The sequence below is a fragment of the Podarcis liolepis genome, assembly GCF_965112155.1.
Source record: "Podarcis liolepis genome assembly, chromosome: 9".
NCBI classification, from domain to species: Eukaryota; Metazoa; Chordata; class Lepidosauria; order Squamata; family Lacertidae; genus Podarcis; species Podarcis liolepis.
The window spans coordinates 21,141,258-21,167,592 of NC_139564.1; the positions used below are offsets into that span (position 1 = coordinate 21,141,258).

The window sequence follows — 26,335 nt, forward strand, 5'->3', positions numbered from 1 at the left end:
GGGAAAAAGTAATATTATTTAAAATGAGTTTAATAACTTCATGTGACAATTAATTTACCTCAACAAGCCAACATAATATGTATTGAAATTTTTTAGTTCAGTCAACAAACGCAACAAAACGCGGCTGAACTCGATGCTGTGTAGTGGAGAGCGTATGGATAAGAAAAGGGAGGGGGTGTTTCTGTCTGCCAATTCACTGAAGTCTTTCTCTGCAGTTTGTACTCAAGCAAGACGTAAACAACCGGTGATTCATCATCACTCAACCCGCAACCAATCCTATCCGCTGCCATGCCTGTCAGTCACCCCACGTCATTCTGTTGAGTTAGTTGTGCATTATTACTGAAGCTTATAAGTCCAACACAATCATCAAATTTGCGGATGATACAACAGTGGTGGGGCTCATCAGTGAGAACGATGAGACTGCTTATAGGAAAGAAGTACAGGGGTTAATTCAATGGTGTAAAGAAAATAATCTTATGCTTAACACCAAAAAAACCAAAGAACTCATAATTGACTTTAGGAGAAAGAAAAGTGTATTTTTACCATTGCACATAAATGGCGAGGAAGTGGAGAGGGTTGGTAGTTTTAAATACCTGGGCGTTTATATCTCGGAGGACCTCTCATGGACTGCAAATATTAATATGGTTGTGAGGAAGGTGCAGGGGAGGTTGTATTTCCTGAGAATGCTCAGGGGACTGAATCTATCCCAGCACCTACTTCTGTCCTATTATCATAGTACCATCGAGAGTGTCTTAACCTATAGTATATTATCGTGGTATGGGAGCAGCTCTGAAACGGATAAAAAAGCTTTACAGAGAACAATTAAAATTGCCCAGAATGTTATTGGGCTCCGACTACCAACCCTGGATGAGATCTTCACGTCTCGCATCTTGAAGAAGTCACATAATATTCTGAGAGATCCCACCCACCCTGCTCACAACTTCTTTGAACTATTGCCTTCGGGCAGAAGATATAGGACGATGAAAACACGAACCACACGCCTTCTGAATAGTTTCTATCCAAGAGCTCTGATTGCACTAAATAATGATCTCAGGGCCAGTTGCAAGGTTTAGCAAGCAGGGAGTAGGAAGGAATGAGATAGGTTTCAGGTTATGTTATGCCTTTAATAGGTCATGCTATATTCTGGATTATGTTATGTTTTATAGATTATGTCTGAATAGGATGAGAGTATCGGAGATACGTGCAAATGTATATGTGAACCCGGTCTTTGGGTGGGTGTTTGATTTTCGTTGTTGTGTATACTGTGTATATACGGACAATGACAATAAATTTATCTTATCTTATCTTATCTTATCTTATCTTAAAGTGCCGTGCTGAGTTTATTTTTGTAACATTTTTTAGTTCATTGATTCATTGTGATCATCCTCTACTCTATGATATTGAGCTTGGTAAGTAACGTAAATGTTATGATATATGATATTTGTTTGTATTTGTATGTTAAGCCAAAGCTGGAAAATAGTGAAACTAAGTAAAAAAATTCATTCATAAGGAATTCCCATAATGAAAGAAAGAGTTTAAGTGCTTATGCTCACAATGTTATGTAAATAAACCAGAAAATAACACTTGCAACTGTATCTTATGTTCTCTTTTAATAATTTCAATGTGGAGGGGGGTGACAAGAAATTTTCAGCACCGGGTACCACCTTACCTTGCTACGCCACTGGGCTGGGAAGAGCTACTAATCTGGACTTGATCTTTGTACTGAATCCAAAACTATGGCTTTGGAGATCCCCTGGAAACCTAATGGGGAACAATCTCTGTCAGTGTGTTAATGCTGTGAGTAGTTTCATCTTATGTTCAGCATGCATTTATGTGTAAATAAAATAATAAATAACGATGACATCACCATCTCCGGAGACCTGCATCGCAAGGACCTTCATTCCAAACCAGATGTATGCGTTGGTTTCTTACCACTTGGAGACTGGAACATACAAGAAATAAAAATTGACTGGTGTATCAGACCTGCTTTACCATGCTGCCTAAAAGAGGATAAAGGTGGCAGACTTCAAAATACATCATCTTTTATGAGTTCATGTTAGTGCTCTGTTTGTTTGTTTGTCTATCACAGGACATTTGAAGGCAGAAATCTGACCTCACAAGCAGAATTAAATCACATAAAATAAACAGAAAGAAACAAACAAAACCCGTACAAACCCCCTGAAAACTCTAGAAAAGCGAGATGGAATTGGATTGTTTTAAACTGCAGACTGCCTGTGATTTGGTGGTGGGTTATGTTTGACACTGTTTAAGACAGGTGTTTGTGTGTGTCTACTCCAGACTATCAGTATTTTGCAGGTGAGATCCAAGCACATATGGGAAATTTTTATTCTGAAAGCGTGGCCCAGTTTGAGAACCTCTGCTGTAAGGAAATGAGGACCAATGCTTAATTAGCAGCTCACCTGAGGGAGCACACTGTGTGTGTTGACTGTAACAAGAGTGATGCCCATCAGAGCTACAGGTCACAAGAGGATAAAAACTGAGCTCAAAAGCAGAAGAGAAAGCCAAGGCAGAAAGCCAAGATGAAGTGTGGGCAGCAGTCTAAGAGACAGTGCGTGCTTACCTAACATTGTGGCATCAACTGGTTTAAACAGCGCCAATCCAGGCCAGCCGCTCTAATAGGAGACTATCTGCTAATGAGGCCTCATCTTGGCAGACAGAAACTTTATGGCTTGTTCCTCATTCCTTTTAAGAAAGTTAAAGTGCTAATTTAGAAGTGAAAGATGAAGCTACCTCAGGGAACACAAATTCCAAGTTGGCAGGGAGGAATGTGCCACTTTCATTTACTAGAGTCGTTCTTACCTGCTGTGCCACTTTAGTTTGTTGTTTGAGCTGTTTGATCCTCATGTGGTGTGCCTGGTTGCTGAATCAGACTGCCTGGCAAACCCGAAATTTTCTCAGTCTAGAAGCATCCCTACTGGCTATTTTGGTCTCACCAAAAAAGAGCCTCACAAAAAAGTCAATTTCCTTGAATTACTGCATTTTCATCCCATTGTTCTTCCATGGTTTCATGCTGGCACTCTTAAGCTCGTCTCTTTTTATCCTCAAAACAACCCTGCAAGGTAGACTAGGTGGGAAGATTATGGCTTGTCTGAGGCTATCCACATGGTCTTTAAGGCTGTGCATAGATTTAAATCTTGGTTTTCCCTGATCCAAGCCTAGCGCTCTAGGCCAGAGATAGCCAAAGTTGTGTCCTCCAGATGTTATTGGACTATAATTTCCATCAGCTCCATCAAACATGGCCAATGATCAGGGATGATGGAAGCTGCAGCTCAACATCCAGATGTCATGAACTGGCAGGGTGATGGGAAGGATGAAGAGAGATGACCCAGCAAGAGATGTCACCAGAACTAGGACACACTGGGGCAAGCAGGGGATGGAGAAAGAAATACATGGTGACAGAGTATGGTGAGGGGATGGGGGTCAATGCACAGGAACCAGAGCAGCAGAAGGACCCATCATTGGAGGGGCCCCTGTCTGCATGAACATGGTGGGCACTGAGGTGTAGAGAACAGTGGCAAGGGCACTCTAGGAGGCTGAGGGAGGCAGGGGCCCACAGTCCAGCTCCCTAGTTGGCCAGGTGGGACTCGCTAACTCTGGGAGGAGAGGTTTGATTCCTCAACTGGAGTAGGCGTGGAGCAGGTGAGGGCCACATACCTCATCAAGCCCAGGTGCTGCAGTCAACATGCAAAGTACAAAAGGGAAGCAGAGCTCAGGTGCTGGGTCTGCTCAACTGCTGATGTTGATGAACTTTGGCTTGGGTGCTCCTGGACCTCTATGGGACTGTGCTTTGGGTTTGACTCTGGACTGTATCCTGACTGCTAGACTTCAGATTTGGCTATTTGGGTTGACCCTGAACTGCATTTCTTGACTTTTGGACTTGTGTGGATTTGCCCTCGGACTTTGAACTTTGGCATGGTGACTTGCTGCCAGGCAGGTCAGGGGTTCAGGGCATGGGAGGGCATCTCATTGGCCAACCTGGCTCCAGACAGTTCTCCACAATAGTGCAAAAGAAACCTTTAAGAAAGCTTCAAGCTGCTTTGCTCCCAGGGTGACATCCAAGTTGCAGAACCCTGGGAACATGGTCTGAGTAGAGCGCTGAGTGAGACAGGGTGTATGTTGACACCATCAGGCAATTACTTCACTGTGTGCACATATTATGTTGTCAAACAAACAAACAAAATCCAGGCCGACATTTTACCTTCCAGGACTCTTCAATAGAAGACATCTGAAGGCAGCCCTGTTTAGGGAAGCTTTTAATGTTTAATAGGTTATTGTATTTTAGTGTTTTGTTGGAAACCACCCAGAGTGACTGGGGAAACCCATCCAGATGAGCGGGCTATAAATAAATTATTATTATTATTATTATTATTATTATTATTATTATTATCAAAATCATACATGCAGGGAGGCACAAATGGCTATGCAAAGTGGCAAATGTTCTCTTTCACACATGCATGTGCACACGCACAATCTTGGAGACAAATACTTGCTCAGGCAATGCTAGTTCCGTATATACACATTCCCAGCATTGTAGTGAGTGATGACAGCAGGAGAGGCGGAACAGCCCGGGCGGCATTCTCCGCCTGAACTGGAGAGGCAAGGGAGGGCACTTTGGTGTAAGCAGGGAGGGACTCATTTTTCACTTCCTCATTCACTCCAAGCAGCAGCAGAAGCAGCAGAAACCTCTTGCTTGCATGCTTGCTTGCGTTGTAGAGATTTCCTGTTGTCCACAGAAGGGAGGCAGAAGCCGAAGCAAAAGGGTGCCCATTTGTTCCCTGCCTCCCACCTCTTTCTTCCTCTGGCCAGTGGTACCCTGAAGAGGAGCTGCAACAGGTGCTACGGATGGGCATAGCCGAGATGGAAGAAAGGAGGATGAGCTACCAGCAGGATCAGCGCTGCCACTTGGGGCACAGTGATGTAGAAGAGGAGCTTCAGAATCTAGGGTGAGAACAAGTAGCTGTGCGTAATTCCAGCAGACAGAGGAACCCTCCATTCCCAGGGAAGCTCTGAGAAGGCTGAGAAAGCCTGCTGACATTATCAAGCTGATGTTATGACACCAGAGGTACCTTTCCTGCTGAACCTTGTCTGCTTTATTTCTTTAGTGCTAGCTCATATGATAACGCCGGGCAATAGGCTTGGCGGACAGGAACAGTTGTATTGCAAGCTGACACTCCTGTTTGCTGCCCTCCCCACTTTTGGAAGTAAACAGGGCAGGTGTGTTTCTGTGCTGGAAGTTGAAGCTCTGAGCCTTGAATTTAAAAATGCATGAGTCTCTCGGCTTCACTCACCTCACAGTGTGTTTGTTGTGGGGGAGGAAGGGAAAGGAGATTGTTAGCCGCTTTGAGACTCCTTAAGGGGAGTGAAAGGTGGGATATCAAGTCCAAACACCTCCTCCTCTTCCTCCTTCTTCTTAATTGCAGGGCTTTGGGTTCAAGCCCCATGTTGGGCAAAAGATTCCTGGATTGCAGGGGATTGGACTAGATGACCCCAAGGTCCCTTCCAACTCTACAGTTCTATGAAAGGGCAAGGGATGAGAGAAAGTGTTCAGTTAGGGATACTTATTTACGTGAAACTCCTTCAAGAACCATCTTTTGCAGTGCAGGTTCCTGTGCATTCACCCTCAAAAGAAGTCCTTCAATTGTTCTTTAAATGAAATAATGCTGTGTCACTGGTTATCAGCAATATTGCAGCATTATCCAACAGGATAAGACTCCTAGAATCCCATACTGCTTTCCCTCAGTGACAAAATATTCAGTCAGCCGGTTTAATTGTGTATTCAGCCTACAGACCAATTATATAAAGTATTCAGAGCTAAGCACACTTGCTTCAGATAACGTGACGAAACATTCTCGTTTGATGCTGCGAGAATGCAGTTTCTCTACAAGAGATGTGCTACTTGATGAGAAAACTTTTGGATCCCCTTCAACAGCTGAGTAACAACCACTGTTTCCTATCTCCAGTCCATAGTTTGGGTTTCTGCTCTCCAGTCTCCCATGTGAATGCTTAGCTCCCATGAACACAGAGAGCAACTTTGTGCCATTTCCGGCTATTGGTCCATTTTGAGAAATATTGTGTACTCTGTCAACAGGTCTCCAGGGTTTTTCATATTGCTGTCTACCTGATTTATTTTTTTTAACCAGAAATGTTAAGATCGAATCTAGAACCTTCTGTATACAAAGTACCGTATGTAGTCTACCATCAAGCTATAATCTATCCCCATGGTTGGCCATAACTACTGTTAATGTTACATTTGCATCTAGGATAACTATGGTTTGAGCTAAGCTAACCAGGACTGCCTACAGCAAACCCACCTGAAATTCTAGTTTCAAGGTATAGTTAGGAGGCTATTGGCTTTAACCATGGTTTGCCTGATAGAGACAGAACACTAAACTATGGTTCTAGATAATGATACGGACCGGGAAAGGGGGGGGGGGTACCTCCTTTCCCCTTCTCCTTTGAACAACCGAGGCGATGACCTCGAGGGTGCCCACAATACACCCACCCTCAGCCCCCTCACCGTTACACAAGCACCACACGTCTCCCGTCACCCCTTTTCCTTCTTTCTTTCTGGAGCGAAATAAGCTCAAATCCTCCTATCTCTTCCTATGGCTATTCACGCTCCATTCTTAGAACGGGTAGACCTGGCGTTCCAGCTTCTCCGCTAATTCCTATGGCTGCGCCTTAGCCAATCACAGCCATGCATTTATCCTGCACGAGCTAGCTCACGGAGCCCTTGCACGCCTCGTTGAGCCTACTGACAAGCTGCTGACGGCCCCCCACGGCGAGAACAATGGATCCGAAACCAAGGGCCTCGTAAAGCTGTCAAAATGTATCCATTCTTGCTACAATGTATCCATTTTGTTTCCACTTTCAATCACCGATACGGAATAGGTCAGACAGCATAGGAAACCTTTAAAAATTGATATAAAATCAACCGTAACTCCGATTTCTTTCCTCTTGGTGTCATTCAACTCGGCTCCCTATGGACTCCATGATGCTGCCCCTGCCTCCATGATCCCCTGAGCGACAGGTCACGTACTCAGGAAGACCTTAATCCTGTCGGATCGTTCTGCCATACCCTTCCTCCGGGCGATGCCAGGTGGCAGACGATGCATATCTCCGCTATTGTCTCCCATCACCTGTACTCAGGAAACGCTTATCTGTGTTTATCTGTGCATATCTCTTACTCTGCATATTTCCCCCCTCCCTTCCTGAAATGCTAATCCATGTAATCCCACCTTCCTGTAATGTATTCATGATGTAACCTGGAAAACCCAGCCTTCTTTTAATGTATTCATGACGTTTTGTTGCACTGTATTCTGGGACTTGGAGGGAACTTTTAAAAGTTGATGTCGCCCCATGCTCGGGGTTCAATGCCATTTTGAACCTGTTGCGCAATAAACTCGGATCTTTGCGTTTTGCTCCTGCGTCCGGCTGAGCTTCCTTTTCCTCCGCTAGAATCCACGGACCTGGTCCGATTGGCTGGGTGGCAGGGTAAATACGCACCCAGATTTTTCCGTAACAGCTTGGCGCCCATGAAGCCCTCTTATTGACCCCGTCGAACGTCACAATTAAGCGAGTAAATTCCCTAAACCCAGCCACCTTATTACCCCTCCCGGAGGATGGCACCCCGCATCATGACTGTGCCACAATAGTCCGTCAAGCCGAGAAACCCAGGGAAGACCTAGATCACATACCTCTAGAAAACCCGGACCTCGTACTATACACAGATGGCAGCTCCAAGGTTGTAGAAGGGGAAAGGAAAACGGGATATGCCATAGTCTCGGAATTTGAAGTGTTAGAATCTAACCCCATCAACCCACAATATAGCGCCCAAGCAGCAGAACTAATAGCGCTCATACGCGCCTGTGAACTCAGCGAGGGCAAGCGGGCTACCATCTACACGGATAGTAAATATTGTTTCGGCTTAGTCCACACCACGGGTCAAATCTGGCTACAAAGGGGCTTCCTAACAGCTGCAGGCTCCAAAATTTCACACGCCGCCCTAGTGGAAAGACTATTAACCGCTATCCACATGCCCAGCGCGATCGCAGTTGTGCATTGCAAAGCACATACCCGAGGAAGGGACCCAGTTTCAAGAGGCAACCGACGGGCCGACTGCGCGGCTCAAGCAGCCGCTCTCCGCCCCCCCAACCAAGAATCAGAGTTTCAAGCCCTTCAGATCCCATTTAATGTAGATCCCACACAGATTTACAAAGAAGCCCCTGAGGAAGAAAAGACTTTCTGGCGTTCAGTGGGTGCAGTACAACAAAATGACGTTTGGGTCCTCCCCGATGGCAGACCCGTTCTTCCAAAAACATGGGTTCCAAAATTGGTGAGGATTCTCCACCAACAAACGCATTGGGGAAAAGGGAGACTGATAGAACATGTTAGGAGATCTTGGTACGCACCAGGCTTGGCAATCGCAGCCACTACAGCATCTAAGAACTGTATTACCTGCAGCTCCTACAACCCCAAGAGACAACCCAGGGCACCTCCGGGTGCCAGACTATGGGCATTCGTCCCCTTCGAAAGCCTACAACTTGATTTTATCGACCTACCACCCTGCCAAGGCTTTAAACACGCCCTCATTATAATAGATAAACTCTCTTCCTGGGTAGAAGGATTTCCCTGTAGAAAGCCAACCGCCTCCGTAGTAGCCAGAGCCCTCTTGCAGGACATCATTCCCCGGTTTGGAATTCCCCGCCGCCTAGACAGCGACAGAGGAACCCATTTTACGGCTCAAGTAGTGCAATCGGTCACAAAGGCTCTACAAATAAAATGGGATCTCCATACACCCTATCACCCACAATCTTCAGGCAAAGTAGAGCGTATGAACCAAGAAATTAAAACACAACTTGGAAAACTCTGCAGACTTACTGGGCTAAAGTGGGTGAACGCACTCCCATTAGTTCTCCACAATATACGAAGTGCCCCCACAGGACCCTTGAAACTATCTCCGTACGAACTCCTATTCGGGAGGCCCCCTCCCGTCTATAATACTCTGTTTCCCCTTTCGGAGCTCGAACTAGGGGAAGCAGAACTTACTAACTATGTCATTCAGCTCCAGACGCAACTACAGCGCCTCCACCAGTACGCGGCCATCGAGGGACAGAACCTGCCCATCGACGTGCAAGCCCACTCCTTCAATCCCGGCGACTGGATTCTCGTCAAGGTTTACCAAAAGGAACCCCTTCAACCCGCCTGGGACGGCCCCTACCAAATCCTCCTCACATCACCAACCGCTGTGAAGGTAGGAGAGAAGAATTCGTGGATCCATCACACGAGGTGTAAGCCCGCGCCACCCCCTCAGGAGACGGAAGAAAACCCCGGAGAGGACTTCACTTTCTCGACCCCTCCCACACCACCGACCTCGTACATCGACGACGACGAGGAACAGACCGGACCAGCAGATCGGGGCCAAGGTCGGGCTCAACAGACCGGACCAGCAGATCGGGGCCAAGGTCGGGCTCAACAGACCGGACCAGCAGATCGGGGCCAAGGTCGGGCTCAACAGACCGGACCAGACACCGCGACACCCAACTGGACGTCTGAAATCATCCCAGATACCAACACCATCAAGCTACGTTTCAGACGCGTTGACAGCTCCGTTTGACAGCTCCATTGACAGCTTGCTTCGTTCATTTGACAGCTCCATTTGACAGCTCCATTGACAGCTTGCTTCGTTCATCTGACAGCTCCGTTTGACAGCTCCATTGACAGCTTGCTTCGTTCATCTGACAGCTCCGTTTGACAGCTCCATTGACAGCTGGCTTCGTTCATCTGACAGCTCCGTTTGACAGCTCCATTGACAGCTTACTTCGTCGACAGCTTCGCCTTTTGACAGCTCATCTGACAGCTCCATTCAACAGCTTCCTTTGATAACTTCGATCTGCAGCCTCGCCCTACCTAACACCTTTGTTCGTTAGACCATCTGCGCCCTCCCTACACGCATCCGAACCATGGGTCTGCTTGGCACCGCCCTTCTCCTCGCTGCCCTATCCTCGGTCGCGTCCATCTCATCAGACCACTGCACGGGCTTGCAAACGAACTACCACTTCTTGGACTATCATGAGGTCGAGACGGGAAGGTCAAACCCTGATCGAATGGGGGACTTTGATTTCTGCCTCCCTGAGTCCCGAACCCTGCTGCGCCATTCCCTAGTTCCCCAACTCGCCGAAAACGAATATTGGGAACTTTTCATCCGGAACAAGGATTTACACCGCATCGGCTCTGCGGCTCTCACTCTTGACCACTCCTCTTACCGGCTGACCTGCAGAAATGGGACTTATCTTCTTTACGAGAGTGGAGAGGTCTCACAAACCCCGAATTGGACCGAAGTCGAGACAGGAGGGGCTACTCACGCTTATACGCAATCAAGCCACCCCTCTGGAAACTTGATTTTCGGGTTCCAATGCCTCCACTCCACCCCAGAAACCCGAAAGCCCCAACTCCAAGGACTCTGCCTGCGACGGTTCTGCTGTTTATGGGACTTAGGGGTCACTCATGAGTGGAAAGGGGCTGAATATCTCGAAGGGTGGCACCACCCTATACACCCCTCACTCTCCCCCTCCTGGGACCACGTCGGACCCCTGCGATGCGGCGGTATCGCCAGGGATAGGCGACTACTGAACACCACCGACCCCCTCCATCCGGTTGGTACGGCACCCCGACAATTCGGCACTGACTCGGCACTCCCGGGAGAAGATCTCCTATCATCTTGGGAGCAGAACTCCTACATTAAGCTTCTCAGCCAGGTGGCGAAGGAGTCACCCTACCCGGACTGCTGGATTTGCGCTCACGCACCCAGCCATCTCCAACAGAGCCTCCCACTGGTTCCTGTACCAGTGACCCTAGAACAGTTCCGTTCCGGAAATGTTACCTCCTGGAACTTGACCGCACTCAACTTAACACATCAATACCTCTACCTCACCGGCCCCACAAAGGGACCCCTTTGCCGCAGCTTCTCAGGGGAAGGAACCTTCATCGGATCCAGTACATGCATCAACACTCTAGAAATCCTACCAACTGGACTGGTCACCGTCTCCAACACTAGGGACTCCCGGACTTTTCCTAACCTTACTGTTGCCTGGGCCGCTGCGGTCGGACACCCCTTGGACTGGAAGCCACAACCCACAGATACCATGCTCCTGCAAACTTTTGCCTCAGGCCGGATGGAATCTTACCTCAGCGGACTATTCTGGGTGTGTGGACACCGCGCTTACACATGGGTGAGCCCACACATGTCCGGATCCTGCTTCATTGGCTACATCGTTCCCGGAATTAGAATAGTACCACACCTACCCCCTGGAAGACAACGAAACAAAAGGGAGCAAAAGGAGCTGTCAGATCTGTCAGATGTCGCTGCAAATGGAGAGACCGTAGGCCGGTCGCTTTTCCCCGCCTACGGTGCCGGTTCAAATCATGTGGATATTCTCCGACTCACCGACATCCTCCTTAAGTTCATGCAGGAGGCGACTCAGATCACAGACTCTCTCATGTCGGAACTATCCGAGGTAAGACAATTGAGCCTACAGACGAGAATCGCGACAGACTTCCTCTTGTCCAGTCAAGGAGGCACCTGCGCATTAATAGGCACAGAGTGCTGCACATATGTGACTGACCAGACTTTGAATATAACTGGACATTTAAATAACATTCATGAGCTAGCAGGGAAGCTCCACGACATCCAGCATGAGGGACTATCCGACGTGGACTTATGGGGATGGTTGCCCAAGCTGGGTTGGCTCAGGCAGTTATTGAAAGTCGTGGTGTTCATCATTTTAACTGTTTTCCTTTGTGTCTCCATCCTCTGTTGTACTATGCATTGTATTACCCCTTGCTGCTCTTTCCTCCGTCATTCTGCCTCGCCTAGCTCCTTCCCTCTTCGAGCCTATTCCCACTCCCGACATGCTCCCACTTTCCCGGACTACGTACAGATGAGGCATTTGGGAGAAGGGGAGTATGAGATCACCGAAATTTGATGCTCCAATGGTGCGGAGAAAGGATTTGCAAGTTCTTACAGAACTTTAATGCAAATCTATCTCCGAATGGGGGACTGATACGGACCGGGAAAGGGGGGGGGGGTACCTCCTTTCCCCTTCTCCTTTGAACAACCGAGGCGATGACCTCGAGGGTGCCCACAATACACCCACCCTCAGCCCCCTCACCGTTACACAAGCACCACACGTCTCCCGTCACCCCTTTTCCTTCTTTCTTTCTGGAGCGAAATAAGCTCAAATCCTCCTATCTCTTCCTATGGCTATTCACGCTCCATTCTTAGAACGGGTAGACCTGGCGTTCCAGCTTCTCCGCTAATTCCTATGGCTGCGCCTTAGCCAATCACAGCCATGCATTTATCCTGCACGAGCTAGCTCACGGAGCCCTTGCACGCCTCGTTGAGCCTACTGACAAGCTGCTGACGGCCCCCCACGGCGAGAACAATGGATCCGAAACCAAGGGCCTCGTAAAGCTGTCAAAATGTATCCATTCTTGCTACAATGTATCCATTTTGTTTCCACTTTCAATCACCGATACGGAATAGGTCAGACAGCATAGGAAACCTTTAAAAATTGATATAAAATCAACCGTAACTCCGATTTCTTTCCTCTTGGTGTCATTCAACTCGGCTCCCTATGGACTCCATGATGCTGCCCCTGCCTCCATGATCCCCTGAGCGACAGGTCACGTACTCAGGAAGACCTTAATCCTGTCGGATCGTTCTGCCATACCCTTCCTCCGGGCGATGCCAGGTGGCAGACGATGCATATCTCCGCTATTGTCTCCCATCACCTGTACTCAGGAAACGCTTATCTGTGTTTATCTGTGCATATCTCTTACTCTGCATATTTCCCCCCTCCCTTCCTGAAATGCTAATCCATGTAATCCCACCTTCCTGTAATGTATTCATGATGTAACCTGGAAAACCCAGCCTTCTTTTAATGTATTCATGACGTTTTGTTGCACTGTATTCTGGGACTTGGAGGGAACTTTTAAAAGTTGATGTCGCCCCATGCTCGGGGTTCAATGCCATTTTGAACCTGTTGCGCAATAAACTCGGATCTTTGCGTTTTGCTCCTGCGTCCGGCTGAGCTTCCTTTTCCTCCGCTAGAATCCACGGACCTGGTCCGATTGGCTGGGTGGCAGGGTAAATACGCACCCAGATTTTTCCGTAACAGCAACGATGGAAGAGAAAGGGAAATCTGAGCACAAGAGCAGGGTAGGATGTGGTGTGAGGGCATGGGAGTTTGTGGCACACCCCTGATCTCCAAACTATGATAGGGAGATGTGGACTGTCATTTTGAATTAAGTCCTTCCTGTGTAGCAAATCACTCCCCCCCCCCAAATGTTCTGCAGCCTCTAAATGCCCTTAATACCAATTGCTGAGGGGCAACAGTGAGGGATAATAATTGTCCTGATTGTGGTCTTGTCATAGGACTAGCTCAGGGGTCGGCAAGGTTTCTCTTGCCTGGGCCAGATCGGTGCCACGGAGATACCTCCGTGGGCCGGACTGCGTGCCCGTGTGAGCATGCCTGCCCATGATTTTGGGCATCTGTGCATGCACAGATGCAATTTCCAGCGCCGTGGAAGCGAGTCTCCACGCCGCACCAGTTTAGCACAGCAAGCGAGCGGGTGGCTCAGTTCGGGTGTGGCTTGTGGGCTGGTCAAACAACCTCCGCGGGCCGCTTCCAGCCCATTGGTCTTAGGTTGCTGACCCCTGGACTGGCTAGACCTTTGTTCCGATTCAGCAGCTGGGCTCTTCTTGTGTTTGCCTGGATAAATAAACCCCTAAAGAAGTGTAGCACTAACAGCTAAAGCCACACAAACAGTGTCCCTAAAGGTGCAGTGTGTATGTGTGTTCTTCACCATCAGATCTACTTCCCTTGTGCTGATGTCCCGAGTCTTAAGTAAGTTACATTTGCCATGTAGCCAGCCAGAAAAATGTACAGGAGACACACTGTGCCTTGTAAAACTAAAATCTAGTTCTCACTGAGATGCTAAACTGTCTCAGACATTAAGGTTTTTCTCTCTCTCTCTCTCTCTCTCTCTCTCTCTCTGCCATAAATGAGCGTGTGATTATGTGATTTCTTGTGAAAAGAGAAAGGGAATAAAAGTCTGTGGGTCAGAAGTTCCTAAGATTCAGCAGTTATTCATGACACTTTTGGTTTTCTTTGAGCAACTGTGTGGAGGCAGGGGGCAGAGTCTGATGTTGGTTTTCCATGTTGAAAAACACAAGGTGGTTTCTCCCTGTACCGTATTTTCAGTTGTATACATAAAAGAACACAGAGGGAGTTTCCAGGAGGCCTCATTCATCCTGATTTGTTTGCAAGGAGATTAGGCAACTTAATGAGATTAGGCTATTTAATAAGCATTCACCCTGATTTATTTGTGAGGTTTGATGTTGTGTCAAAACAAGTGTTATCTCCCACTTTCTAGTGCATTTCCCCATCCCTTCTTGCAAAAGGTCTGAGCTTTCGGGGAAGCAGATTTGTTGCACAAGATCTCCAGATCGTCTAAAACTGTGCAACCTGAACTAGTTGGTTTGTGATTGAATCCCACCTGTTAATGCCAACAGTCTGGAAGTGCCCAGATTTAGAAGCCACAGACTATGTTTTATCTGAATAGCGGAACTGGTTAGAGCATGGTGCTGATAATGCCAAGGTTGCACGTTCAATCTCCATATGGGACAGCTGCATCTTCCTGCACTGTAGAGGTTTGGGCTAAATGATCCTCAGAGTCCCTTGCAACTCTACAATTCTATGATCTCACTGCAACCCTGCTTCAACTAATGGCAGACTGGCTTTATTACACAGGGGGCAGAAATTGCTCTCTATTTTTCTGGAGGAACAAAGCTAACCAGGAGATACTATGGGAATGTGGAGTTGTAAAAGCCAGAGCGAAATAAAGGCTGTATTTAAGTGATCTTAGGAATGAAGAGGGAGTTACTACATAATTAGGCATTTATGAGTCTGGACACTTGTGTCTTTTGTATGAGCTGAGAGAGCATTTTATTTATGCTTTTATTTCTCATATATTTATTCCAGCCTTCAAAAAAGGATTGAACATGTTTGCGTGGGGAAAGCTTTTAAGAAGATGTCATGTACACAAGCAAATAATGGTAATGTAATTTAACATCACAGGTATTTGCTTGTGTAAAGCCACCGGTTGTAGTTGTCTTGGAGTGCTTGTAAGTAATTTGGAAAACAGAAATTTCCAACACCTTCTCATAAAAGGCAATAGAAACAGAAGTCTTAGGACACCTTAATGACTAAAAAGACTTGGGCTCTAATCCATAGACATTTACACAACAATAAATCCATCAGTCTTGAAGGTGTCACACAGAATTCTTTGTGAGAGTGTTCACCTCTTGTGGTATGCGTACCATCTTCAGAGGGTCAACTTAAATGGTTTATAGAAACAAATATCTTTAAACAGCTCACAAGCTGTTAAGAGGATTTCATGCATTCAGTGTAAGGAATCTTAGGATAAAGATTAGGGCTCAATCAAGACCAGGGTTTTTTTCTCAGTGGATTGCGTTATCACCAATTATTGCTGCTGTAAGCAGTTACTGTGCTTAGCTTTGCATAGAAATGTCCCAGGCTGTATTTTTTTGGACTTCTGGCCTCAGTGTTTAGACTTCTTTTATATCCATGGGTGCATGGCACAATTGCTTTTGGACACAAATGTTCATTAGTTTGCTAAGCTGAATTGAAAGTGGCTATTCTGTTGTTTCTAAAATGAGGAAATCTTTAAAATCTTCTTAGAAACTGCAGTGACATCATCTTGGCCTCAGTGACTTTTCTGTAGAGCAGCAAGTATCTCCAGATAATGCTTTAACTGAGGGTTGATCTCTGCAGCTGCTTTTGGACTGAACTTCCCATCTATGCCGACTTCTGTTTCTTTTTTGTCAGTGGGTAGAAATGGCAGAACTGACCAAATGAGGAAACACTAAACATATTGAGCTCCAAGTTGGGTACAAGATTCCTGCATTGCAGGAGATTGGACTAGATGACCCTCGTGGTCCCTTCCAACCCTACAATTCTATGAAACTTTGCTGACAATCATCTTCCTGGTCTCAGCCATTTTCCTGTGAAGTAGCAGATAGCCATTTGGGGCTTAATATTCCATCTATGGTTATATTTTGTTAATTTTGTCTGTTGAATTGACCATCCATCACAGATTAAGATTCTGGCTTTAAAAAATATTGTCCACTAAATCAACAACTAGAATCATACCAGACAAGCGCTCACATGCTAGCCTTGCCACCCCATCATTCATTAACTGATGTATGTATAGAACACTTTTGACTGCAATTTACATCATAAAATATACTTCAAGACCCCCTGCTGTCCTCTCTTCTTAGGGTCTTATATCTTTAAACCACACGTTGGTTAGGCAGCCCTTCAAAGAGAGGACACCTTCAAATGAGGTATTTTCCTCTGTAATGTAGAATACATGGTCACCTTAACAGTAATGCACAATGTGAGACTAGTATGCAGGGGTGAAAATGGGCACATTTGACTGGAAATCGTGTGTGTGTGTGTGTGTGTGTGTGTGTGTGTGTGTGTGTGTGTGTGTGTTTATATACACATGCATACATTGCCAGGAAAGGTCATGAGTAAAACATATCTAAAAATACTCTGATTTTATGGTTGCCAGAGTGGGATTTCTGAACCAGAAGAGGTATATAGCATTGCTCTGCAAGGCAGATAATGACCAAAGTAGGCTAGAAAAGGAGATGAAACTGAATTGGCTTAAGGCACGTTGTGTTTGATGAGACCTGAGAGGTATGTGTGAAGAGATGTTGGCCAATATTCAGAGGCCACTCATGCAACCCAGAGAAGTTCTAGGGAACAACCACAAACACGTTATTTCACAAGTCAGTTTCAACAGCACATGTAAACACTGCGAATGAGTCATAGATGGACTTAGCAATATGTTCAGAGACAAGCAATAATTTTAAAAGTGTGCCATGTTAATTCCATGTAATTTGTGGCACTGCTGCTTTCTCTTTCCATCGTATCGTCTATAGTTATATGCCAAGTCTTGTACATGAGGCTTTGTTCTCTGACTGACTCTCAAATACTGTCAATGTGGAGGGTTCTCTAAGATCAGTGTTTGTCTCTGGTATCATATGTAATGAAGAGACTTGATAGAGTCTGGTGATATGCCTACCCTCAATCAATTACTTCTCTTGTCATTGCACCATCCAACTCGATCAGGGGTCCTCAAACTGTGCTCCATGGACCATCAGTGAACTTAATTCAGGTGGTCCGTGGCATGTCTGTGGATTTGTGGTTGAAGGTGGGAGACAGCACATCAATTGCATTGAATAGTCATGTTGATTTTTTAATTGCATTTTAATTGCTTCTAACTTTTATGTTGTATTGTGTTGCATTACAATCTGAATCTCATGAAATTGCAATTGCTGCAACAAGCAGGAAAAAAGCACCAATTTGGCCACCATTATTTTCCATTAGCCCATGGCAGGGGGAAGTTTGGGAACCACTGAACTGAACCATAAGAAATGGTTCAACTCAACACCATATATTTATCACCTAGGTAAAGGTAAAGGACCCATGGATGATTAAGTCCAGTCAAAGGCGACTATGGGGTTGTGGCGCTCATCTCGCTTTCAGGCTGAGGGAGCCGGTGTTTATCCATAGGCAGATTTCTGGGTCATGTGGCCAGCATGATTAAACCACTTCTGGCACAACGGAACACTGTGACTGAAGCCAGAGCGCACAGAAACGCAGTTTACTTTCCCACCACAGCAGTACCTATTTATCTACTTACACTGGTATGCTTTCGAACTGCTAGGTTGGCAGGAGTTGGGACAGAGCAACAGGAGCTCACTCTGTTGTGGGGATTTGAACTGCCGACCTTCCAATCGGTAAGCCCAAGAGGCTCAGTGGTTTAGACCACAGCGCCACCTAAGCTAACTTTTTTTGAATGAACCACAGAAATCTGGCTGCTCAAACTATGATGGTTGCAAAATCTATCATGCACATGTCTCCTCTAAATACAGTTAAATTCCACAGAATATCAGGGGAAGGCTATATGCAAATCTAGATCTGGAAGTGTGTTTTCCAGCTCAGGGTCCCTGATTTTGGGGGCTAAACTCTGGTATGCAGAAAGTACTCTTTGGTGAGGCCTTCTCCTCTTGCCTAGTCAACAATCTAGAAGCTTCACAATACCTGCCATTTGCAGGGAAGATGTCTACACTTCAGAAGGGATCTAAGGCTTGAACGCACACACCGTGGGTTCACGCAATTTCAGTGATGTGGGTTTAGCCACTTCCGCCCTACAGAGGAGGTGGGGTTGCAGGCATCACGGCCCCAACACGCGCAATTGGGGGAATCCCCGGCTGTGTCACTCCCTGGCCGGCCAATTGGCTGGCTCTGGGTGTGTGGTCTGCCTTATTTAACGCAGGCGCAGCCAGGGATCTCCCTCTTTTGCCACCTCCAACTGTTCCTGTTTCCACCCTCCTGCCCTTTAAGGTTTTTTCGTCTTTGACCTTGCTATGGACCTTGGTTGGTCGCCGTTGAGGGGCCTGGTAGGAATTTTTCCACTTGGGAAATTGGCACCGACCACTTGGTTTTCACCTACCTCGTAGCAAATCGTTACAACTTTCTTGGTGTTGGCGGTTAGGCATTAGTATTGGTATTGTTATGTAGATAGAAGAGGGGAGGAAGCGCCATCACCTGCCCCGCTTATTGAAGGGTAGTCCGATAAAGGATTCCGAAGCCTGTCCAAAGCCTATGGAGGTGAGGGCCTAAGGCACGCCCCTGAACGGTGACTCTGGGGAGTTCCTAGTTGATGTGCATCAGCAGGACTCCCCCTACTGGTGGTTAACCCTTCCCCGACTTCTAGTGGACGGGCTGAAGCTGGATATAGTCGGTTAGGTCAAATGCCTAAGCCAATACCGCTCATCACCTGTAACCAATAAAGTTGTGGCCTTATTTAGCCCATTAACCTTAATAATTGTGTCACGAGTCTTTATTTCCACCGGGGGGGGGGCTCACCATGCAACCTGGGAAACAGGCTAATTTGCATCGGAAAATGTTCTGTTTGCACTGGGAAAATTTTCTAATGCCCTAAAGGGTGACCTAGCTTGGCGTGCTTTTACTTGTATTCAGCAAACAAAGCAAAAAACCTGGAAGCTGCCAAGCTTGCCTAATAGCGTATCTGCAGTTGGCATCCATTTGTTGTTACCAATGAACTTATGCAATGGAAAATTTTCCATGGGGAACATAGAATGCTTGGGGGAGGGGGAATCCTTTAGGTTTCCCCCATACAGCATCACAGCTTGTGCAGAGAGGTAGAGTACATGCTTTACTTCCAGAATGTCCCATGTTAAAGCCCTGGCATCTCCAGTTTAAAAGATTTGGTTTAGGAAATACCTGCCCAAAGATCTGGAGTCATCAGTGACAGGCAATACCTGGCTAGGTGGAGTACAATTCTGACCTGGTATATATAGGCCTTGTCCATGACAGAATGGCCATAGAATACATATGTTGCGTGCAGAAGATCTGTTTCAGTCTACAGTAGCTGATTGTGGATGTCCCCAGTTGGAAACTCGAGAGAGCCACTGCCAGTCTGTATAGACCGTGCAGAGCTGCATGGACCAATGATCTGACTCTGTATCAGGCAGCTTTCTATGTTCCCATCTTCCATGTTCTATGCTGGTATTTTAGAATAGCTCTGTTGACACACAATTTCTATTTTGGACCTCTTCTTCCAGGCGTTTTCCTTCTAAAGGGGCAAAGTGGCTCACTTTCCTAGCAACCTCAATGCCACACTCACATTTACTGCATTCTCCAGTCGGGTGCCTGATGTAACTTACTGGGATCAGTGTACGTTGATGTGACCTGATCCCAATAAATTGCATCAGACCCCTCATTGGTCTTCCTTTTGAAGCTGCAAATAAGGCCTAGCAAAGTTGCCAAGTGCAATTAAACACTGTATTGTTGAATGCATTTTGTGCCTGATTTGTACTGGGAAGAAGGATGACCTTTGTTTTATCAGAATAGCTGTCCAGAGAGAACTGGCCAGTTCTGCTCCTGTCTCCCCTTTGTTGAATTTTATTTTGGGTTATGTATACCTGTTTGTCTAATTTGTACATAGCTACTGTGTGAAAGCAGTTGATAATTTTGGCCTCGGCAGCTCCCCAGTTGCATGCCCTCTCCAAAGGAGCTCGATAGATTTGAATCCATGTGCCAAATTGTATAAGGTTGTGATCCAATGCACATACTCGGGTGTGTGTCCCACATGTATAGCCTCAGGTGTTCACTGCCACCACTCTGCTGGCAATGTTCCTGACAATGCACGTTTATTCAGGGCAAAGCTCCACTGTGTTCACTGATGCTTAAAGGTAAAGGGACCCCTGACCATTAGGTCCAGTTGTGCATGACTCTGGAGTTGAGGCGCTCATCTCACTTTATTGGCTGAGGGAGCTGGCATACAGCTTCCGGGTCATGTGGCCAGCATGACTAAGCCGCTTCTGGCGAACCAGAGCAGCACACAGAAACGCCGTTAACCTTCCTGCTGGAGCGGTACCTATTTATCTACTTGCACCTGGACAAGCTTTCGAACTGTTAGGTTGGCAGAAGCTGGGGCCAAGCAACGGGAGCTCACCTCGTTGCGGGGATTCAAACCGCCAACCTTCTGATCGGCAAGTCCTAGGCTCTGTGGTTTATCCCACAGTGCCACCCGCGTCCCTCTCACTGATGCTTACTCCCACATAAATATGCTTATGACTGCAACATTATATGTTGTGGGCACTTGTTTTTGCCAGAATATGTTGTCCCTTTGCATTTCCTACAGGGTGGATTTGATTTAAATCTAATCAATTTAAATCATGATTTAAATCACTAGTCAGTAAGACTTGATTTAAATCATTAATTTTTTTTACAGAAAGACTCATTCTTGCTGGTATAATTTTAATATTTACAACCAGAGGAAGGTTTCATTTTTGGAATAAATATTCAGTGTAGTTTTTACAGTTATATCAAAAATTACTGATTTGGTTATGCTATTAGAAATACATAGACAGATAATTATGAAATTATTGTGAGGTTTAATAAGTTAACTGTTTATATGTGGACAACTTTTCTGCTGTACTTTATTGGAAGGAGAAAAACAATCATTTCCTTAATAACAATTTAAACAATTTATTTAACTAATGCAGTAACATTATAGCATATGTATCCATGTTTGTTAACTGATGTGGTTGAACGTTGCTGTTGTTTTAAAAACCTTAGACTGAGTTTTAGCACACATGAAAAACTTAAAACAAATCCTTATTTCCTGATGAATAGCTTTTGGACTATAATGTAACTTAAATAGAAACCTATCTGTAGAAATATTTTTCCTCCAAAAGCATTTTATTTTAAAAAATATTATTGAAATTTTAAACAGTAAAAGAAACCTTCCAATCAAACCTTAAAAGAAACATCATCATCACACTCAAAACAAAACAGAAAAATACAGTAAAAAACCTAAAAAAGATAGGAAATAAAGAAAAAAAACATGAAAAAAGACATAAAAATCCAATTTTTTACTTGTTATTTTCATAACCCTTCTTCCTGACTTCCTCACATCTCCCTTTTTTGTGTTCCTTTTTACACAACCATGTTCAGCAAATATCTTACCCTCTTTCAAATCTTGATCTATATTATAGATTTCAACCCAATGTGTCTCCAATTCTTCCCTTTATATCCTTTTGTTTACATTTGACACAATGTAATCTAGTTTTTTTTTACCCTTGTCTTTTGAAACATTTGTTACGTACTCCTTTTACCTATGTCACTGATGCCACATTGTCTTTATATCTTGCATCATTTTAACATTCCAACATTTTAACATTTTAACACTCCAACATTTTACAATGTTTTTGCAAGTAGTCTTTAAACTTCTTCCACTCCTCTTCCACTACCGTATTTTTCGCTCTATAACACTCACCCGACCATAACACGCACATAGTTTTTAGAGGAGGAAAATCCGTAGGCATGCCAGCTGTAGGCATTCCCTCCATAACACGCACAGACATTTCCCCTTACTTTCTAGGAGGAAAAAAGTGAGTGTTATGGTGCAAAAAATACGGTAACTCTTCTCCCATTATTTTAAAAATCTGATTTAAATTTTAAAAAAAATCGAGTTAAATAACCCCCCCCCCATTTTTTATTTTTTAAATCATTTAGTTTTATCCACCTTGATTTCCTACCTTCCCCACTATATCTGATCTTCCTAATCCTGTTATTAGATCATCTCAGAACTGCCCTTTGACTGCTTCTCATTCTGGAAATTTATTAACTAGCTCACAACATGTGTTAAGGATGGCCCTGTGATCTCCAAACCAAGGAGATAAGTAACTATAAGTAAATATACAACCTTTAGAAGACATCTGAAGGCAGTCCTGTATCGGGAAGTTTTTCATGTTTGATGTTTCATTATGTTTTTGTATATGCTGGAAGCTGCCCAGAATGGCTGGGATAACCCAGTCAGATGGGTGGGGTACAAATAAAATGATTATATTATTACAGTGGAACCTCGGTTTTCGAATGTCTCTGCAGTGGCGGAGGAAACCTCTCCAGCACCGGGGGCGGGGCGAACCGCCTGGTGGCACACGCGCGACACCTGTACTGACTGCACACACGCAGCATCCCGTACGAAGTGCGCATGCGCAGCAGCCTGCACGCTCCATATGGGATGCCACTCGTGCACGCTGTCTCTACAGGCTGCCGCTTGCAAGGCAACCTTAAGGGATGCCACATGGGCATGTACATGTATGGCATCCTGTACGGAGTGCACATGTATGGCAGCCTGTATGGTCACCCATATGGACAGCGCGCGAGCGGCACCCATACTGACTGCATGCGCCCTTGGGAGAGGCAGGGGCCATCTTGTCACCCCCCCCCATAGTCTAACGTTTTGGCTTTCGAACACTAAAAAACTGTTTCAGTTTTTGAACGATTTTCAGAAGCCGAATGTGCCACACGGCTCCTATTTTTAGTTTTCCTATTGTACTGAGGCTTCTGCTTCCAATTTTCGGTTTTCACACGTTTCGGAAGTAGAATGGTTTTAAGGAACTGATTCCGTTCGAAAACCAAGGTTCCACTGTATTTTCTTTCTACGGGGTCTGTGTAGGGGCTTGTCGGAGTAGCTTCTAATCTTAGCATTTTCATTTTGTTTATTAGATTTATTAGACCCCCAAAGGTCTCCATGTGACTTACAGAGAAAATATATATACAATACATATTACCATAACAGGAAAAGGGTGGGTGTGGCGGAATCATATAATACATTAAGATTTCGTATAACATCCATTGAATAAAGCATACAGTGATACCCTTGGTTTACAACCATAATCCATTCCGGAGGTCCGTTTGTAAACCAAAGCAGGTTATAAGCCAAGGTGTGCTTTCGCCAATGGGGCCTCCAAAAAATTTTGGTTCGTAATCCAAAAAAGAAGGTGGTAATCCAAAAAAAGGTTGCAAACCGGGACACGCACTTCCAGGTTTACCGTGTTTGTAATCCAAAACGTATGCAAACCAAGACATATGCAAACCAAGGTACCACTGTGCTCTAATAATAAACAAAGCAATAGTCAGGCCCACTAATGAACATATAAAAACAAACAAAACCTCCCCCTTCCCCTAGTCCAATAATCGTTCACATCAAACCAATAACTACCATTCAGTTGTCTTATTTAGGGTTCTGTGTATTGAGCTTATCCCAGTAGCTTAACCCAGTAGCCCAAATTCCAATTAAGATAGGACAAATCCATATGCCTTTGCTTCTTTCACTTCCACGATCCAGGAACCTGGAATCCTTTTTCTTTGGCAAGGCCAGCAGCCAGCCCTGCCACTATATGTTTTGGACAACCTCAATCAGCCCCAGTCTCCACCAACATCTGTGCTGGCTAGAACTGAATGGACTTGTAGTCCAAAACATCTGGTTGGTGAAGGTTGGTGTAGACTGACAGGCAGCGACTCCTCTGGGTTTCAGACATGCCTTCCCGGTCTTAGCTGGAGCCAACCTAGACCCTTCCACATGTAGATTATGTCTCCTTATCATGACACCACAACCTTTGATGAGCACATTTCTTCTGACAACACAACACTAAATTGTGTTACCTTATTGATAGCACAATAGCTTGTGATTTATTTTTTTATGTAGTGAGCTGCCTCAGTCTTTGTGTTTATTATTACCTTTATATTCCAGCTTTCCTCCAAGGAGCTCATGGTTTCCCCAATGCAGCCCACTCCATTTAATCCTCACAAGCACCCTGTGAGGTCGTTTGAGCTGAGTGACTGCCCCAAGTCCACCCAGCAAGCTTCATGGCTGATTTGGGATTTGAATCCTCATCTTCCAGAGTCTTGAAGAAGCAGAGTACAAAAGTGACTAATAAAAATAACAGCATATTACGCAAATGCATGTAGCCTCATTTTGGCTTTTTTAAATGGCCAGGATTATTAGTGTGGAGGGTTTTGCTCCCTAGTCCGTTACATTATGGGATATTGAATTGGGTTAATGAGGCAAAAATGGGAGCTGAGTGGGGCTGGTTTCAGGGGCACCAGGTTGAAAAAGGCTGGGCTGTGGTGTGAATTGAGATAAAGTCATGGGCATTACCATATATAATGGTAAGGAACTCTACTTGGCCCTCTTCGACTTCTGAGATTTCACAGGACAGTGGCCACATATTATGTATCTATATAAAATACCAATATTCGTAAAGTTCTTCCTTTAATAATAATAACAATAATAGTAATAATAGTAATAGTAATAACAACAATTAATAATAATAATATGTGACCCTCAGATTGCTAATGCCCTGTGCAAAAGATTGATATTTATGAACGCTACTGCATCTTTGGTCCTTCCTTCTGTTTCTACAGCTCAATTACACTGGTTTTATATCTAAAACATCTTGCATTTTACTGCCTAGCTTGGGTCACTAAATACCTACTGCGTGTAATATGTAGTAGATTATTGAGGTTGGCTGCGTGCAGAGGGGTGTGTGAAGTATATATGTAGCTCAGCACAGCAGCATTTCTGGCATGCTTCATCTGTCCAAAAGGGGAAGTGTAACAATAAGATGGCTTCCTGGAAAATAAGACTTCAGGAAATACGGATTTAGAAACTCGCCAAGACGGTTCGAGAATGTCTTGTGCAGTTGAAACCACTGGTTTACACATGGACGCACAGAAGGCACTTTAACCCGACCTTTGACAGGTAAAGCATTTTTGTTTCGTTCATCCCACCTCTTTTGCCAAGTTTATACTATTTGGTTCCGTTTGGAACAAATTTACTTATTACTAGTGCTAGTGAGAGCTGGACCATAAAGAAGGCTGATCGCCGAAGAATTGATGCTTTTGAATTATGGTGCTGGAGGAGACTCTTGAGAGTCCTATGGACTGCAAGAAGATCAAACCTCTCCATTCTTAAGGAAATCATCCCTGAGTGCTCACTGGAAGGACAGATCGTGAAGCTGAGGCTCCAATACTTTGGCCACCTCATGAGAAGAGAAGACTCCCTGAAAAAGACCCTGATGTTGGGAAAGATGGAGGGCACAAGGAGAAGGGGACGACAGCGGACGAGATGGTTGGATAGTGTTCTCGAAGCTACCAGCATGAGTTTGACCAAACTGCGGGAGGCAGTGGAAGACAGGAGTGCCTGACGTGCTCTGGTCCATGGGGTCACGAAGAGTCGGACACGACTAAACAACTAAACAACAACAATGATGCTATTTTTGTAGAAAAAGAGGTGCTGAAACTCACTATGAACACCTCCCTTTTTCTCTTATAATGACAATGGCACCCACCTGAGAGAGAGATGCCAGAACTCACCTGAGGTCCAGTGAGTTCTGGCTGGAACAAAAGCCCTGCTTATTATTTATTTATTTATTTATTTTTGTGGCTGTATCCTACCATTCCTTCAAGGAGTTCAAGGTTGCATACGTGGTTCTGCTCCTCTCCATTTTATCTTCACAACAACTCTGAGAGGGAGGGCGGGAAGGAGGGCTGAATGGCTGCCACTGACCCAAGGTCACCCAGCAAGCTTCACAGCCGAATGGGGAGTTGGACTCTGACCTCCCCGCTCTTAGGCCAACACTCTAATCACCATACCATACTGGTTTTTATCATTATAACAGTTTTATCTTTTTATAACTGTTTCTTCCATTGCTGTAACCTGCCTTGGAGTTACTGGGTAGATAAGAAAATATATGAATAAGTAAAATCAGGAGCGGCCCAAACGTTGCAGAGAGAAAGGTGACTGCACCAGGCAGCTGATTTAGGGTGTCTTGAAAAGG

At 45.3% G+C, this 26,335-nt stretch overlaps 2 protein-coding genes across 3 annotated transcripts in view; both read left to right on the forward strand.

Moving 5' to 3' along the window:
- The first annotated feature begins 4,649 nt into the window (after positions 1 to 4,649).
- Positions 4,650 to 26,335, forward strand: part of DAPP1 (dual adaptor of phosphotyrosine and 3-phosphoinositides 1) — a 35,588-nt gene continuing 13,902 nt past the window's right edge. Inside the window, exon 1 of one of the 2 annotated variants that reach the window (XM_083459350.1) lies at positions 4,650 to 4,964. In XM_083459350.1, the coding sequence (XP_083315476.1) occupies positions 4,864 to 4,964 (101 nt within the window). In that variant the 5' untranslated portion in view covers positions 4,650 to 4,863. The remainder of the gene's footprint in view (positions 4,965 to 26,335) is intronic. The other variant, XM_083459349.1, reaches the window with a different exon arrangement.
- On the forward strand, positions 9,402 to 12,005 carry LOC310686579 (syncytin-1-like; the record flags this gene model as incomplete). Its single annotated transcript, XM_083460411.1, has 2 exons — positions 9,402 to 9,619; positions 9,791 to 12,005. The coding sequence occupies exon 2, from the start codon at positions 9,984 to 9,986 to the stop codon at positions 12,003 to 12,005; it is 2,022 nt and encodes a 673-aa protein (XP_083316537.1). The 5' UTR covers positions 9,402 to 9,619; positions 9,791 to 9,983.